Source organism: Salmo trutta, chromosome 17, assembly GCF_901001165.1.
Source record: "Salmo trutta chromosome 17, fSalTru1.1, whole genome shotgun sequence".
Taxonomy (NCBI): Eukaryota; Metazoa; Chordata; class Actinopteri; order Salmoniformes; family Salmonidae; genus Salmo; species Salmo trutta.
In genome coordinates, this window is record NC_042973.1 from 25,797,736 (window position 1) to 25,816,729 (window position 18,994).

At 42.0% G+C, this 18,994-nt stretch overlaps 1 protein-coding gene across 2 annotated transcripts in view; it reads right to left on the reverse strand.

The window, feature by feature from the left end:
* Positions 1-8,817: 8,817 nt before the first annotated feature.
* Positions 8,818-18,994, reverse strand: part of LOC115151939 (nuclear pore complex protein Nup93) — a 39,592-nt gene continuing 29,415 nt past the window's right edge. For both annotated transcript variants that reach the window (XM_029696302.1, XM_029696301.1), the window contains exons 5-21: positions 16,587-16,715; positions 15,272-15,346; positions 14,427-14,519; positions 14,141-14,280; positions 13,895-14,027; positions 13,581-13,738; positions 13,175-13,340; positions 12,921-13,014; positions 12,119-12,310; positions 11,878-12,004; positions 11,365-11,482; positions 11,027-11,143; positions 10,757-10,875; positions 10,476-10,593; positions 10,259-10,342; positions 9,309-9,437; positions 8,818-9,076 (exon numbers count right to left, since the gene is read on the reverse strand). In XM_029696302.1, the coding sequence (XP_029552162.1) occupies positions 8,966-9,076; positions 9,309-9,437; positions 10,259-10,342; positions 10,476-10,593; positions 10,757-10,875; positions 11,027-11,143; positions 11,365-11,482; positions 11,878-12,004; positions 12,119-12,310; positions 12,921-13,014; positions 13,175-13,340; positions 13,581-13,738; positions 13,895-14,027; positions 14,141-14,280; positions 14,427-14,519; positions 15,272-15,346; positions 16,587-16,715 (2,103 nt within the window). In that variant the 3' untranslated portion in view covers positions 8,818-8,965. The remainder of the gene's footprint in view (positions 9,077-9,308; positions 9,438-10,258; positions 10,343-10,475; positions 10,594-10,756; positions 10,876-11,026; positions 11,144-11,364; positions 11,483-11,877; positions 12,005-12,118; positions 12,311-12,920; positions 13,015-13,174; positions 13,341-13,580; positions 13,739-13,894; positions 14,028-14,140; positions 14,281-14,426; positions 14,520-15,271; positions 15,347-16,586; positions 16,716-18,994) is intronic.

Consider the following 18,994-nt stretch of genomic DNA (forward strand, 5'->3'; position numbering starts at 1 on the left):
TTGGGAGTCCTACATAGGAGTGTGTGTTTTTCTTTGGGGTTGTGGGTAGTTGTTTTTGCACTGCGTTTGATAGCCTGCAAAACTGTTGCTGTCTTGTTTATTGTTTTTTCCAGTGGATGCTTTACTCTTTTTTTTAATTAAAATATGAGTATCCACATTCCCGCTGCGCCTTGGTCCATTCTTGAAGACAGCTGTTACAGTATGTGAGCAATAAAATTTGATTAGATTTTTTATTTGATTTTATGCAAGTTCCTTTTTAACCCCATCAGGAGGACATCTGACCAAACCTGCACCCTGCGGGAATAAATTATATTACATGAATTAAATCCTGCAGTATGGAACCACATGATGAACTGGATCTAGACCATTGTTCTACTAGGTCTCACTACTGCGGTGATGGAGATGAGGCTTGGAAGTTGGCCCACCTGGAGCAGCATCTGAAACCCAGTGTGCAGGTCATCTGTCACCACACCTTGATACAAGGACTTGATCCGCCACTTGTTCAGTCAGGTCACATGACTGTTGCTACTGGCAGTGTCCACAGCTGAGAGAGAAGGCCCTCCCTTTTGACACAGCAGGGTAACAGAGAGAGAGAGAGGTTTATGACATAGAATACAAAAAATAGCTAATGCACAATCAGGGATTGACATGTGTGGCTCAACTACTTCGCTACTATGGTCTATTTATTGCCTTACCTCCTCACGCCATTTGCACACACTGTATATAGATTTTCTTTTTTCCCCCTATTGTGTTATTGACTGTATGCTTGTTTATTCCATGTGTAACTCTGTGTTGTTGTTTGTGTCGCACAGCTTTGCTTTATCTTGGCCAGCTCACAGTTGTAAATGAGAACTTGTTCTCAACTAGCTTACCTGGTTAAATAAAGGTGAAATAAAATAATAAAAAAAAGATAAGTCGGTAGAGCGTGGTGCTTGCGATGCCAAATGTTGTGGGTTCGATTCTTGCTAAGGCCACCCATACATAAAAATGTATGCATGCATGACTAAGTCGCTTTGGATAAAAGCATCTGCTAAATGGCATATATTATTAGTTTAACCTTCAATATGTAACTTTTTGGGCGACCCAACACATGTGAGTTACAGATCTGTCATTCTCATTGAACGCAAGTCTAAGAAGCAGTAGATCTGTTCTATGTTCACTATTTACTTGCTGAAAATACAATATTTTTGGTTATTGAAAATATATTTCACTGGTTTAGATGGTACAATGATTATCTACATTATACATTTCTTGTTTTGTCACATAAACAGAAATTAGGTGAACTATTAGAATTTTAACAACCAGGAAATGGTGGAGCGATTTCTGCATATTGCACCTATAAGATCTGAAAGGCACTTGCACATTAGTCATGTCGGGAGTATTTTTTGGTTGGCCGAAGATTGTTATCACTTGCCTGAAAATGTTAAGTGGCTATTTTCACCTACATACAGGGGAGGAATCAGAAGAACAGTGACTAACATTCTTTGCATTTTGGTTGTTATCAATAAGAAAAAATTCACCTGCCCAATGGGACAACCTCAGAGCAGGCTCAACTTGTGCAACTGTTCAGGTCACTTTCCCCGGGCAATAGGACAACTCTAGATGTCAATCTCTGTACAATGATTTAATATGATAACTCAGTGACAACATACCTACACATCATCAGGCTTAGATTCTTGGTAAAGGTTCCGACAATGTCGACCAGTGCAGGCCAACTGGGCAGAACACTGAGAACTAGACACTGAGGTCTGAGAGGAGGGAGGCAAGAAGAGAGGGAATAAGAAGTTTAAATACAAAGTGAGACATTTTTATTTAGTTGATTCAGTAAGAAATGGCTGAGATTGTTCTCATTAGGTCCTCAGCACAGGCTGCATGTGAGTTTCAAGTTTGGGGAAGCTGATTTTCACCATTAAAAATGTACCTTTATAATAAAGCATTTCATGCATCGTCGCATGTGCAGACTTATGTAAAATAGCCTAATATTCGTAATGTGATGAGAAGTTTGGATATTCATAATTTAGGCTATTAATATAACGCAATAGAGTACAACAGTATGAGTCTTATCCTAGCGTGACATTTTCATATCCGTGTAAATCTCTCTCGACAAGGTGACTTTTATCAATATATTCACCTGTATTTAGCCCCAACAAATGAAATGCTAATTAGCTGCTAATGTGGCTATCATAAAGAACTACAAATGCCATGATCTGGACGAAACTGACGAATCTAGGCAAAGGTAAGAATCTCTGAATTAACTATCTAATGTTAGCTAAATGTAGTAATTAATAAATTGGCTACATTTCTTAAAATGTACCGTTTAGCAAAGGTGCCAGCTAGAGATTACGTGCAGGAGTTTGCAGGGATTTTTTGTCTTGCACGATGTATACTTTGATGCTAATTAGCATTTTCAAATCTGAGAGTAAATAGAGCCGAATATATTGATATAAGTCACCCTGTCCGAGAGAGATTTACATGAAAGGGAGATGGGATGTTTAATTCAGACGCAGTATTAATCAGGCTTATTAATGAACACTCACTTCAAACACAATGCACCACAATACATATTCAGAGACATAGTTAGAGGCTCACAAAAAATACCTCAAACAAATTAAATACTTAAATAATAAAATTGAAGTTAATTTCAATTACACCTCACCTCTCTATTATTCCTACATCTTGACACCAGGCATGTACTGTAGTTTATTTAGAAATATTGCCTCCTAGTGGCAGGTTAAACTGACCTTGGACTCCCATTCCATCCCAGCCAATGACATGGCCAGCAGACATGTGACAGTGATCACTCCAATGATGCAGATGCCAATGATGGGGTCCACTATGCTGGAACCACTCTCCTGATGTGGGAAGTTTGGGGGACAAACAAGAGGGCAGTTAAAAAATGTAACTCAATTTAAAAGGTTGACTATAAGGGATGTGGGCAAACGCCTATGTAATTACACACTGACTTTCCTTAGTGCTTGCACAGTCTCTGTGAAGCCCACTGTGTGCATGGCAACAGCGACAGCAGGCAAAGATGAGTCTGATGAAGTCGTCCAGGGAAGATCTCAATTGCACACTCATCGTGTCCTTTCTCAAAACCCATTGGAGAAGGTCAGAGGGGAGGGACCTATGGCTTTCTCCTCAAATTGGTGACTTGCCTAGTTAAATAAAGGTTAAATTAAAAAATTTAAAAAATGTATGGGTTTTGAGGAGACAAGGTAGAGAGGATGCAATTGAAATCTTCCCCCAGACTACGAGAAGTCGGGAAATAGGTTCCACATGTAAGAGAGCCAGAAAGCCTTTTAGATCTTTTGAATAAAGATTCTATAATAGTCTCGCCCGTTGCCTCTCATCCTGAACTCTCAGCACTTACGTTTTTTTTTATCAACGCTGTCCAGGATCCTGAACCTGTCAGAATACAGGTAAAACAGCTCAGTGTCAATTAGAGGCCAGTGCCTGAGATGATAAACAAATTGGTTATTAGCAAGCCTATTGTGCACACTTTTGTTCAGGCAACGCCTCCACATATAAGCATTAGCCTATGAATGTCATCACATGCGGACATATAGGAGCTTAGTATATGCCTAAATATATGAGCTGAGGCTGTTCCGATTTAACAAGGGATTATCGGTTATCAGTGGGGAAGTCCACGAAACCGCATCAAACCATATAGCTGCACCTTGTCCTACAGCTTACGGACGGTAAATCATTGGATCGATGAATTTGTTTCAATGCAATTTTGTTTAAGTATAGGCCTATAGCAATTTGCAACAAAAATACATTGTCACAAAATAGCTTTACATTATTTAGCCCATCCAGCGATGACATAGCCAGTAGGCCTATGTTACTTGTTTTCGGCGGGCATACGCCCTAAATCAATGCAGCATTTGAGTCCAGCCTCAATCATTCATTTCACTAAATGGATTGGCTATGCTTTTGGCCTATTCAATTGTACCATGTAAAGAGTTGGTCCCATGTTTCATGAGTTGAAATTAAAGATCCCAGAAATGTTCCATATGCACAAAATGCTTATTTCTCTCAAATGTTCTGCATAAATTTGTTTACATCCTAGTTAGTGAGCATTTCTCCTTTGCCAAGATAATCCATCCACCTGATAGGTGTGGGATATCAAGAAGCTGACTAGACAGCATGATCATTACACAGGTACACCTTGTGCGGGGGACAGTAAAAGGCCACTCTAAAATGTGCAGTTTTGTCACACAGCACAATGCCACAGATATCTCAAATTTTGAGGGAGCGTGCAATTGGCATGCTAACTGCAAGAGTGTCCACCAGAGCTGTTGCCAGAGAATTTAATGTTAATTTCTCTACCAAAAGCCGCCTCAAACATAATTTTAGAGAATTTGGCAGTATGTCCAACCGGCATCACAACCGCAGACCACGTGTATGGCATTGTGTGGGCAAGCTGTTTGCTGATATCAACGTTGTGAACAGAGTGCCTCATGGTGGCGGAGGGGTTATGGTATGGGCAGGCAAAAGCTACGGACAATGAACACAATTGCATTTGCTCAATGACAATTTGAATGTATAGAGATACCGTGACAAGATCCTGAGCCCCATTGTCATGCCATTCATCCACAGCCATCACCTCATATTTCAGCATGATAATGCACTGCCCCATGTTGCAAGTATCTGTACACAATTCCTGGAAGCTGAAAATGTCCCAGTTCTTCCATGGCCTATATTCTCACCAGACATGTCACCCATTGAGCATGTTTGGGATGCTCTGGATTGACGTGTACGACAGTGTGTTCTAGTTCCGCCAATATTAAGCAACTTCACACAGCCATTGAAGTGTTATGATGTGTTATGTGTGTTTAAATGTTATGATGGCGTGTCCATCATGAAGGACCTGGAGAAAACTCGACCTGCTTGAAGGGGAAACAAGGTCGAGCAGTCTGAGTATCTCATCTCGTGGGACTCTGTATTTCTGCCCCATCGTTGAGTCTGCAATGGGCTCAGTTTGTTGAGAATATGCGCATTTAAATACACCAACCGGCATCGCTGGTTATTTCGGAGAGCAACAATCTGCTGAATAGCAGCCATATGCTGTATTATTGTTGTTCCTCTGACGTCTGACAATGGCTTGGCGTTTATATTGTTCCAGGTGTTTCCAATTTGTACCGAAAAGATTCAGCCTAACCGTGCACTTTGGCTGCTCTATAAGTGGTCTGGATCACTCGTAGATGTGCAAGGGTTTTAAGAGCCACGTTACTAACGAAGGCTTAGGGAAACACCTCGGCTACTAAAGATACATCGTAAGATGGTTCTAACGCTATACGATGGCTCTGGAAAACGGGGCACAGGGCTTGGTTTACCAAAAGCATCTTAAGGCTAAGTTAATCGTTAGAATCATTCTAACGATGAACCAAGATAATTTTGTGAAACCGGGCCCTGGTCTTTCCGCACGGTTGCCCATCGGAGTTTAAAAGCACTTTAGGTCAGTGTTGCCAACTAATTTTCAGGGTAAGTTGCTAGAGGCAGGTTGATTTGTTGCTAAAAGTTGCTAAATGACGTTGTGATGTCATTGCGTGATAACGTAAAACTGCGTCATTACGTAGAATACGCAATAACGTTACTCAAATTGACAGGCCATCTCGGCAAAAAATATGATTTCACATTTTGTTCAGGTACAGACTCCCACTCTTTTCTGTACAATTTTGATTAATGTTGTAAGTTCTGTTCAAGATCAAACATTCGTGACAAACTATATTAATTGGGATTGGCTCGTCGAACCCATACTACTGCTGCTGCAGTCAGCCAACAATGATTTGAAATGTACTCACATTGCTGCTGGCCTGCTGCTGACGTCACTCACAATGCACTTTTGCAGCCAGGCACGTGTGTTGTGACTGAGTGTGTGACAGAGAAAATCGTTTTTGTGTCATTTAGAGGGAAAATACGTGCATTTTAGCATTTTAGTCACTTTTCAAAAGTTGCTAAAAGTTCCAAATAAATTTTTAAAAGTAGCTAAATTTGTTGCTAGGTGCTGTTTGAAAAGCAAGTTGCCAGGGTAGTCTGAAAAGTTGCTAAATCTAGCAACACAATTGCTAAGTTGGCATCACTGCTTTAGGTCCGTGGACAGAGTTTATATCATACCTTATTATTGATGTCGTTAATAGGCTCATCACAAATGGCCAAAACCTGACATAGGCAAAACTAAAAACTGTTCTCAATGGGTCATGACCACTGTATAGATCATTGGTCAAGACGCGCGAATTTCACAGCACCGTGGCTGACTGCCCTTGTGGTCATGTTGTCTAAGTTCGTAGGCACTGAAGCTTGTGGTGATCGGTGGCATGTTATAGCGCCTATCCACAATTATGTAGGTTACATGTTAGGGTTGTGGAAGAAACTGTTTCACTGATCTAGGCCAATTTTGGACTCAGGACTGGTCACATGACCCACTACAGTGACAGTCAATAATCAAATCATTGGAATGAGAAACATTTTTTTAAATATATAAATAACCATTATATCTGCATAAAACAAATAAAGACCCATTTATAATTCTCTGTGTTGTCAGGAAGACACCAATTGGCCAAAACATACAGTACATGGGTTGAACCAGAACCGACCATTAAAAACATATTTGAATAATCAAATCATTATTCCGTGTATCGTTATTTAACATTTCCTTTAGACAATAAAAACCACAAAACAAACCGTTTATGTGCTGTTTGATTTCGGATTTAAATCAAATAAATGAGGAACAACCCTTTACTCGTTTTTTTATCTTGTCATCTAATAGGAAATATTAATTGGCCAAAAACTACACGGACTGTTCTCCCAATACACGTGTACTGGTTGATGACTTTTTTCAAATCCAATGTATTTTCCACGTTGTTTCCACGTCACAATACGTTGACAAATGACGTTGAAACAACGTTGATTCAACCAATGTGTGCACAGTGGGATGTTGTGCCAGCAGTCCTTTCATCGAGTTTCTCATTAACTTGCACAGTTGAGCATATTACAATACAGCTGACAATGCAGACAAGTCCTGGTACAGAAACCTCACTATTCAGAACTCTTGATCCCCCTGACTGCATTTGCTCCAAAATCTAACTTTTTTTATTAATTATATCCTGAAAACATATTTTTAACAAATGATCAAATACCTCCTGGAATCTCCCAAAATATAGTGTTTTTGGCTCATTGGGGCATAATTGTATTGCTAAATCTAACACAACATTAAGTAAAAACTCACAATATCATGACACTGTTTAATCAAATGCTTGTACATGTCAATGAAAGCAAAAATCATAGCAGACATTTCATCAAATGAACTGTAGGTACTCTAGTAGGTAATTTGATCTTAGGCTCCTCAAAGCTGCTTGTTGCTCGCCCTTGGCGTCTAGTTGGCAGTGGTGCAGTGCCACCCTGGTGTTGTGAAATAGCCGGGTTATAGCGGGTGTGTGGCATCGGCCTGATTCACAACACCAGCTGCAGCACACACACCTTAGAATGGATCCACCATGGCAGAGGGAGCTCCCAGTCCATGTCTTCTCCACACAGAGACTGATCTTCACTAGAGCAGGTTGTGATGTGGTGCAAAGTAAAAGCACCGTCTCAATAACAAAGGAAAGCGGATCATAGTCCGAGGAGGTAACTAACTCCAGCACAGATCCAATGATGATGGTAAGGGCTGTGAGGGAAAAGTTAAAGCACTACAGTAAAAGAGCATGCACAGTCAAGTTTGATTCTCTCCATAATGAACACAAGTCCCCTGTGGTGACAATGGGTTAAGTTTGAGAGGGAACAGCTTCAACAATCTAGCGCAGCCAAGTGAAGCAAAGACTCCCTTCTGTGTTCTCTCAGGGCATTTCCTTCCCTTCTAACCATCTGTCAATAAGTGCAGCAGTGTCACACATGACAAGGCCCATCACAATGTTCTTTCAATTCAGTTATTACCTACTCTGTGTCATTTCTTCAGCTGCTGTCATAAAAAAAGAATGTTATCCAAAAAAACATATTGTCCTTTCTAAGGCAATCAATCCAGTATGACTTGTAGCAAAGAGACATATCATTATCATTTAATTCCTAATAGAAAGCCACCAGCAGGGATACATTTTGTCTCTGTGTGCCGTTCCATCAACAAAGAGTATACAGTGGATGTTGAGTTTTCATTCTAGCACCCACAAAATCTCATTATCAATGATTTCTCAAAATATATTTTTTAAATCGCCTGTTGAGGTGGATTTTAATGTAGAACACACATCTTGTGAATACTTTAATTAAAACTTTTTGCAAGCTTTTGTTCTTCCTGGACCACTGGATTATGGCTAGTGTAGTGATTCCCAATTCCCTGTTGCTTCTTGACTATAGGCAGCCACGTCTCAGGGATAGTTTGAGATTTTGGCAACCAAGCCCTTTTTTCTACTTACCCAGTCAGATTTGACATTTGTCATTCAGCAGATGCTCTTATCCAGAACGATTTACAGTGAGTGCATACATTTCCTATACTCATGGATACGATTTTTGTCTCTGCCTGCAGTTTGAGCACCATGAGTTCATCTGACTCCGAAGGCTTCATTGCCAAAAATGTTAACTATCCCTTTTACCATAAAATAATATCAAAAGCCACAATTAATTTTTAAATCAACAATTCCAAATTAATTCAAGAGTAAAAATATTTCTTTCTGTGTTTTCTTTAAATCCAGGTAGTACTCATACCACTAATCATTTTATAGATGACCATCCATGATGCATAACAATGGAAAAAACAATAAGAAAACTGCCAAACTAAATTAAAATGAATCAAATAATGGGTTTATAATGAAATGAATGCATAAGAAATGAAATTGAACTGACATTTTATTTCAATTTATGAAAAAATACAAATATGCAGCAACATAAGGACAAAGAAATGGGAAAAATGCACAAAAATAAATCAGACAGTTGATGAGAAGGGTGGGTATGGCTGGGGCTTTGGGGTATTTTGGAGTCAGTTCATTAGGACCTCCATCTGCACCAGCCGGGCATTGGTGTCGCCTGCCATGCGGTATGGGATAATCCCAGCAAACGTGATCAGTGCTCGAGCCTGGCTGCGCAGTTGCTGTTGACAAACACAGAAAATGCCAAAAGGGCATGTTAACATCTTAGAGCTGACAGTGAAATCAACCCTGTGTCAAAACAAGACGGTTCGGTACTCATTATTCAATGAAATATTACATAATAGAGCAGAGGCATGTCTCTACTGCCCAGTCCATCACAACACATAGCCCCCAAAAGTCCCTCCATTTTTATCCCATGGCCAGTATTGCCCTGAGAGGTCACCATCTCCTCACCGAGTCTCTGTCCTCCATGGATCTCTGTGGTCGACCAGGGGTTCCTGCTGTGGCGCCCTTCAGACGTTTGTACTGCATGAACAGGATGTTCATGGTGGCCAGGAGAACTTCCGACAAATTATGCCTGACCTGGAATAACATGCAAAGGACAATGCAGTTAAGACAGGGGAGCCCTGCTCACCTTGGCCAGCTCATTCAGTTTCACTGCTTCCTCAAACAGGTCGTTGTCCTCAAAAAGTTCTACATCTGCACCATTGAGAGCACCTTGACTGGCTGCATCACTGCTTGGTATGGCAACTGCTTGGCATCCAAGGCACTACAGAGGGTAGTGCTTACGGCCCAGTACATCACTGGGGCCGAGCTCAATGCTATCCGGAACCTCTATAGCAGGCGATGTCAGAGCAAGGCCCTGAAAATGCTGAAAGACTCCAGCCACCCATGTCATAAACTGTTCCCTCTGCTACTGCACGGCAAGCAGTCAAGATGCACTACGTCTGGAACCAACAGGACCCTGAAAAGCTTCTACCCACAAGCCATGAGACTGCTAAAAAGTTTGTTAAATAGTTAACCAAATAGCTACACGGACTATCTGCATTGACCCTTTTTGTACTAACTTTGACTTATCACATACGCTGATGCTTCCATTTACTATCTGTCACTTTTATTCCTAGTTATATGTACATATCTACGCCAAATACCTCATACCCCTGCACATTGACTCGGTACTGTATGTAGCATTTGTATCTATTATTTGTTTTACTTTTCTATAATTTTGCTATTTTCTTTATCGCTGCATTGTTGGGAAGGGTCAATAAATAACAATTTCATTGCTACTCCACACCTGTTGTTTACTGAGCATGTAATCAATAAAATAAAAGGATAAAATATTACATGTACACTTTGGATGTGTGGTGCTGCATACTGAGTGTAATTAGAGTACAGTATCTCACCTCATCACTGAAATTACGGAATGCAGCGACCCTCTCCTCCACACTGTCCTGACTCAGAGGGACCAGCTTCAGTCTCTCCATAACCTGACATAAATAGAGAGATACAGGGGAGAAGTTAGGGACAGTTAAAGAAGAGGTCATCATAACTACTATCAGTTCCATCTGAATAAACAGCATTGTAAGCCATCAGGCAGGAAGCCCTGGGTGTCAGACTCACATCGTAGGCCTGGTCTATGTGACCAACATGGTACTCATCAAAGAAGGTCATGAGGTCCAGCAGCAGGTAGAAGGTGCTGTCCACAGACTTCTCTCCAGCAACACCCTGGGTCCGGTACCTGAAACAGAGATCAAGAACACACACTGAAGTTAGAGAACTTAGAAAAGATGAGTGGACCATTGAGGCTAACACAATTGCTTTCAGTAAGCCTGTAAGATGCAATGTCAAACAAGATCTCATTTCAGTGGTAATGCAGAATGTAGATGATGCCAGGATGTTACCGCTCAGCGATGGCAACAGCAGTGTTCTTCAGTCTCTCCTTATTGGACTGGGTGGAGCCCACTTGGGCAATAACAGGACTCAGCAGCCTGTTCATCAGCTCTAGGACCTTGTCTGGATTCTACAGATCAGAGGAGGAAAATAGAGGAATGTGAGGAGACATTTCATTTTTTCCTACTCTTCGTCTCTATCAACTCGGCCCATTCCTTCACCTAGAGTAAACCCACTGACACTGCTTGACCCCAATGTTTGTCACCCAAAGCCCTGCTCACCTTGGCCAGCTCATACAGTTTGACTGCTTCCTCAAACAGGCCCTTGTTCTCTGCTTCCAGCGCCACTTTTGTGATAATGGCTCGCGTGTCTCCGGCAAATTTATCAATCACTCCAGGCTGGGGGAGAAGCACAAGGCACAATCAGCTCTTTGAACAGCCCGAATACACATTCCCGGGTGCCGCGAGCACAATGGAAAAATCAGCAGCACCATGATTGCTTTCACAAAATGGATCATTATGCACAATGAAGTGAATAACATTTAAAGAGGGGTTTGAACCGAGACTCTTCTCTTAAAACATACATTTATCATGAGTGAGAACAAAGGTGTGACCATTACCTTCCTGCTGCCATCTTTTTCCAGTCTTCCCAGAAGCATGTCAAACTCTCGACTCTCAATCACCAACTCGCTAACGCAGCACATAAACATGTTCTCTCCTTGGCTGTTTTTTTCATTCCTGTGCCCAAAAGGAAGAGAGGATAGACAATCACATATTCGATATTCAAACAAAACTATTTGATAAACATTACAGCTTTTAATTAACAATAGAGGTCTGAAGGCTCTAATCAAAACTCTTTATTCTCTTAACCCCAATAGAAAGAGTAAATGACCCAACCAAGGGCATGTGTGAAAGCCTCTGTATTATTCATGGTGAACTGGATTCATGGCCCACTGGCTTATTCATGAGGCCTCATCTCTTCAATCACCCAGAAATCCCCTAACAAAGACTTCATTTTCCCTTCATACCGCCATGCCTCCAAGTGTTATTGACACACAGTGGAGTGGTGGAGAGGTCTCCCCAATTGAGAGCAGCATCTTTTAGGAGGATGGCTGCAAAGTAACTTAATGTACCGTAGGAAGTAGAAGTACTGTAGAGCTTCCCGGGGGTCTGTGGACTCAAACTTGCGTGTGTAGAGCATGAGGAGACGGATGAAGTTGAGCCGTCGGACCATAGGGGGGTCCCCAGCCTCCTGACTCACTGAAACGTAGAAAAACATTAACTTATCAGTAGCCATCAGCTTCAAAACTACAAAAGGTGTGTGACTAGAAATTAAGCAAATGTAGAGGAAGTCAAACAAGTAGCCTGACGTACACAGTTGTGCGCTCTGTCCAGATGACTTGAGCAGCAGCCCTAGCTCGTAGAGAACCAGAGCCACGTGAACAGCATGACTGCGTAGACGCTCCACCCGGAACAGGAAGGCCACAGCAGCCTCAAACTGGGCCGTGAGGAACAGCACCTGGAAGTACAGGAACGGCTGCTGGATGGCTGAGAAGTGGGACTCTCCTGCAGATAAGGAACAGAAATAAACTCTAAATCATTAGGATCACATTCACAATATGGGAAAGGGAACAGAACATGCTAATTGAATATAGATGAATAAAGTCAGCAATGTATTTGCTCCGCATTACAAAGATTCGAAACAATTACAAACAAACCAAAACTATTCCACTTCTACTACTTAGTCATCAACTTGCATTAATCCCTCTCAGTAAAGTTCATGTTCAACTAAGTAGGAAGTAAACAAGAATACATCAGCCATTTTGAAAGGCAGCAAGCTTAGCTATGAGTCACAGTCACCTTTTATTGCACTGTGTTGAAATGAGCGAGATAACAAGCCATGATTCATCCTCCAGGTGGGAGAGCTTTGCCTCCTTATGTCTGATAAAACTTAAGAAAAGTTTAAGTCTTAAGAGTGAACAGTGAAGCACTCCTTTATCTGAGCAGAGCAGTTCCCAGGGGGGACTGAGAAGTGGTGATATTACACAACTCTACTTTAATAGAGTCCTCCAGTCCTAGACAGTATTCTCTCTTAGAACAGAATTAGTATTGAAGGTCTATTTTTGTTCAAATTAGTAGTCTGGCTGTCATGTACCCAGAAGAGTTCTGAACTCACCATAGTCCTCTAGAAGCTGTTTCTGTAGCTGGGGCAGTGTCAGTCTGTCCTGAGGAGCACTGCTGCCGTCGTCATCGAAGCACACCTGGTTGAGCTGTGGGCATGGAGGAAGGGACAGGTCTACGTTAATGTTGAGGGCTCATTTACGATAGGCAAACCTATTTGACCTGATTCTCCCCAACTAGCGCTACGTATCATGTACAGTGGTAAAATATTAATATCCTGACTCTACAGACTGATCATCAGGCAAGCACCTTGAGCCACAGGTAGTCCTCGGTTTTGTCGGCCACCTCTCCATGGTTGTCTGCGATGTCACACTTCCCAATGAGGCAGTAGACGGCCCTCTTGTAGGGGTCAGCGCTGTTCCTCAGCACTCTGCGGTAGTGGAGACGCAGCTTGTTCTCTGTGGCAGGGGCCAAGCTGAGGAGAGGACACAGCACAGGTCAGACAGAGAGCAATAGACAGAGAGAGATGGAGAAAAAAGGAGTACTAAGGATATTAGATTCGATTCATATGAGCAAAGCAATCACACTGGTGCTTTGGTGTTCTGAGCCATAGTGTTACAGCACGTCAAATTCCAGGAGAAGGTGAAATGGAAAGCTAATCAGCCTAGACCAGTTTACTAACACAGCGGAGATACATTATGTGTGAGGTTCCTACCGTCTGTCAGGGCTGTTCATATATTCCTGGAACCAGGTCTTGAAATCTCCCAGCTGGTGCTGAGCCCGGTTCACCACCTGCATGGCAGCCCCCAGGTCCCCACAGCGCAGGCAGTAGTAGATCAGAGCCCAGACTGGGTGACCCTCCACCTCACCATCCTATTATAAACACAAACACAGCGCAGTTAACCTGCATGCCTCTACACTACACTTAGTAAAAACCGCCAACTGAAATAGTCCTGGGCTATGTAAGGCTGGGCACAGTGCTAATGTCATCTTTAGCAGAATGTGCTGCAGTGCAGGGGGCAGTAGTACCTGCATGCCTGGCAGAGGCCCTGGTAGTTTGATGTTGAGGAAGCTGCACACCAGCTGATAGGTGCCAGGGACTCCGCCCAGCTGGGCCTGGTGCAGGTTCCCAAACACCGTCACCATGGTGTAGTTCTTGTAGCTGCCGTAGAGGGAACACCAAATAAAGTTTAGTGGAGGGGTAACTACACGAGTGTATTTTGCAATACATTTAAGGAGTGTTCTCATTGTAATTCTACGGCTCTCCCCTCTGACCTGTTCTCCAGGAACTGCAGGGCCTGCGTGACGAAAGCCATCTGCATGTCCACGGACGTGCGGCTCTTCAGCGTGTCTTTGGCTGGGACCAGCAGCACGTCTGTCATCTGCTTCACCATCAGCCACATATCTGACACGTTCTGTAGAGACAAACATATATACTCGTTCAGATATACACCCTCGTTATCCAAAATGTCCACAACTGGCCATTGGAGAATTTACCAGCCCAGCGGAAGACAAACGTAGACAGAGACAAAGGAATGTGGAATGGTTCCGTGAAGCTAACCTTGTCATCCAGGCTGTCTGCCACTGAGGCACAGAGGTCTCCCAGGTTGGGCTGGACGTGTCCGTTCACCATCTTCTCATTGAAGACGTAGATCTGAGGCGGAACAAAAGCAGAGAAATACTTAGATGGGTCAGACAGACAGACAGGTACTGACAGACTGAATGCTGTCCGTTTCAGCACTAAGACCAGGGGGCCCTGATCCGCACCCCGGTCCCAGTCGTCCCCAGGGAACACTACGGCCGCATAGAGAAGTGATGGATGATCAAAAACAGGGCAAAAAGGATGAAAACGTTCAGGAGGTCATCAAAGAAGATCACAAAGAGCAGCATGATGACACCGCAGGCGATATGGCGACACATTCTGTCCTCTTTAACCAGTGGACTAAAACGTCAGTGTTTATCGAGTGACTGGGGAGGACGATACAGAGACAGGCTGTCCTACCCCCGTGCAGTGGGGCAGAGAAATTACCCAGCATGCCCTGGCTCTGCCAGCTAATCAATTCTTTGATCTATTGCTGCCTTGTTTAGCAGGACCCATAACTATGAAGTCAAGTGCACTACAGTGCAGCTGCATCCTGACTGAGGCTGTGCATCCATTTCAGCCCACGAGGTTCCAGGGCACTTAGCCCCAGGCTGACTGGATGTATTACAGCCTATTAAAGTCTAATATCGTCACATAGGGAAATTTATAAAATACACGAGAGGGAACGGGTTTGGTGATTCACATCTTTGAACATTTTAAGTGAGACTAATTGCAGACTGCACTTCCCTTTTTTTGCTATGTACTGTAGGTATCTCACGTTAAGTGGTGCTGCACTGCAATCAGCGTCAGGCCAAATGACTAACCTGTCGTCCATAGGCTACCTCCACGCTGTCAAGAGCACTCCGCCCAGGAGTCCCTGCGTCACTCACAAAGCTGGGCTGCAACACAAACAGACAGGGAGATGATACATGACAAGTCATTTCACTGAGCGTCAAATAGAAAGCTGCCCTGAGAGGACAGGGTAAACCTAAAAATGGTGAATAAAAGTGTGTAGTTATGTGATGGCGAGAGAAACGAAGGGTTATCGCCTCAATCTTTGTTGCTCATAATTGTAGTCGTGACCAACGTAGCGTGAAAGCCATTGTGAACAAAGCTCACGGCTGAATGCACTCGCATTATAAAATGCACGCACGTACAAGCATAAACATTTATCCAGATCAACCATGTATTCTTGAGAACAAAAGGGACACACCCATACAATGTATATTCCACGTATAGGGCAGTATAACTGTATATTCCACGTATAGGGCAGTATAAATGTATATTCCACGTATAGGGCAGTATAAATGTATATTCCACGTATAGGGCAGTATAAATGTATATTCCACGTATAGGGCAGTATAAATGTATATTCCACGTATAGGGCAGTATAAATGTATATTCCACATATAGGGCAGTATAAATGTATATTCCACATATAGGGCAGTATAAATGTATATTCCACGTATAGGGCAGTATAAATGTATATTCCATGTATAGGGCAGTATAAATGCTGTATGAGACATGGCATTATAAGAGAAGAGAGCATAGACAGCAACAACTGAACACAGTAGATAGAGTGTTTCTGGCATTGAGAGTGAACAGCAGGTCAGAAATTTAAAATGTAACTGTTGGTTAATAATTCAATAAGCACAGAGAAAGACAAATCCCTCCAAATCAACTCTAATACACACACACTCCACAGGACAATGTGTAAGAACTACAGTTGGGAAATTGTAATTACCACAGCAATTTCCCTACTGTGCTAAATATCTGGAGCCCTGAAGGTTATCTAAACAAAGATACATAAAACAAACAATGCTTTGGTAAAGACTGATAACATTGTGGGAGACCCCAACTGAATGTGCTGGATCATTATCCATTATTAAAAACAGGAGTGCTTGCCATTTCTTTTTTGAAAAATAAAATATGTAAGGAAAATTCTCGCAAAAGGGAGGGGCCTATTGAATTCTGCAACATCCATCTGGGTTAGTAAACATTTTTGATGAGTGTGTATTTATCTCAAATGTGGTCAAGTCATATATTATATGTATATAGATTATATCTGGATGTGGGCTTTATGCACTGGAGTTCATAGGGTTTATAGGACAATGATAAACATCAGATGGAGACACTGACCTCTACGTCTTGGCTGAAGTCCAGAGCATCTTCCCCTGCTCCCAGCAAGGTGTGCAGTACTCTCTGCTTCACCTGCTCCCACTGAACCAGCATGGACTCACGGTGGTACTCCTCTGCCAGGAGGAACGTCTGACAGAGAACAAGAAAAGAGAACACGTAAGTACGAAGAGAGAGAGAACAAATTTAATTTGGACAGACCAATTTGAAAATAATTGAGAGAACCAGGCTAGGCTGCATAAATGGGTTAGAAACCACATGATTTGTTTAAAATAGCCAACGCTGTAAAACCTCTCACCATGGGAGATAGTTCCTTCAGAAAGTTTTCACACCCCTCGATTTCTTCCACATTTTGTTGTGTTACAACCTGAATTTAAAATGGGTTAAATTGAGATTGTGTGTGACTGGCCTACACACAATACCCCATCCATAATGTCAAAGTGGAATTATGTTTTTAGATATCATTGCAAATGAATAAAAAATGAAAAGCTGAAATGTCTTGAGTCAATAAGTATTCAACCCTTTTGTTATGGCAAGCCTAAATACGTTCAAGAGTAAAAATGAGCCTAACAAGTCACATAATAAGTTGCATGGACTCACTGTGTGCAATTGTGTTTAACAAGATTTTTTAAATGACTACCTCATCTCTGTACCCCACACATACGTATAATTCTAAGGTCCCTCGGTCAAGCAGTGAATTTCAAACCCAGATTCAACCAAAGGCCAGGGAGGGTTTCCAATGCCTCGCAAAGGGTGGCACATATTGGCAGATTGGTAAAAAAAAAGCAGACATTGAATATCCCTTGAGCATTTTGAAGTTATTAATTACACTTTGGATGGTGTATCAATACACCTAGTCACTACAAAGATACAGGCGTCCTAACTCAGTTGCCGGAGAGGAAGGAAACCCCTCAGCGATTTCACCAAGAGGCCAATGGTGACTTAAAACCCTTAGTTTTCTCCAATCACAGCCATTAAACTCTGAGGATGGATCAACAACATTGTACTTACTCCACAATACTAACCTAAATGACAGAGCGAAAAGAAGGAAGCCTGTACAGAATAAAAATATTCCAAAACACGCATCCTGTTTGCAATAAGGCACTAAAGTAAAACTACAAAAATGTGGCAAAGAAATTAACTTTATGTCCTGAATACAAAGCGTTATGTTTGGGGAAAATACAAAAACATATCACTGAGTACCACTTCATATTTTCAAGCATGGTGGTGGCTGCATCATGTTATGGATATGCCTGTCTTCGGCAAGGACTAGGGAGTTTTTTTAGGATAAAAAGAATTGGAATAGAGCTAAGCACAGGCAAAATCCTAGAGGAAAACCTGGTTCTGCTTTCCAAATTCACCTTTCAGCAGGTCATTAACCTACAACAAGGTCAAATATAGACTTGAGTTGCTTTCCAAGACAAATGTTCTTGAGGGGCCTAGTCACAGTTTTGACTTAAGTCAGCATGAAAATCTATGAAAAGACTGTCTAGCAATGATCAACAACCAACTTGACAGAGCTTGAAGGACTTTTTTAAAGAATAATGTGCAAATATTGTCCAATCCAGGAGTGCAACGCTTTAGAGACTTAACAACAAAAAAAAACTCACAGCTGTAATCGCTGCCAAATGTAATTCTAACATGTATTGACTCAGGAGTGTGAATACTTATATAAATGAGATATTTCTGTATTTCATTTGCAATAAATGTGCAAACATTTATAAAAACATGTTTTCACTTTGTCATTATGGGGTATTGGGTGTAGATGAATGAGAAAAAAAAACGAAATAGTTTTTATTCAGGCTGTAACACAACAAAATGTGCAATAAGTCAAGGGGTATGAATACTTTCTGAAGGCACTTTATCTGTGCACAGTAAACACCTCCAATCACCCATGCAGGTATCCTGGGGCCCCACACAGTAAAAGTGAAATCTGGGACTATGCGGGCTCTTCAAACTGGCTCACGCCCTGTGATGCCTGGGTGTGTGGAGGGATGGGATTGTGACGCTAAAGTGGGTCTGCATTTATGGCTGGTCCAGATTTAGCCAAGAAGCGATTAGAATCCAGAGACCTTATCTATCTCAATCCCACCGGGACAGCGGATGATAATTAGAACTGTTCCTAATTAAACCTGGTCTGAACTCATGCAGAGGAAACCATTTTCGAAAGATAATAGGCAAAGGGTTTATATTGGTACAAGGTGAGCAAGTCATGATTGACAACAGGGTATGGGTTTATTCTTTTTATTAAAAAAGTGCCAGACAGATTGCAACTATAGCCTATTCAGGAGAACATTTGGTATGTCAAGATGTCACGGAGGGAAACCTTTGGCTATACAATAGTAAAGTGTGAGATTTATCAATATGAACGTTTGCTTGAGCTGCTGCGTAAATGTACGCATAGCCATGAC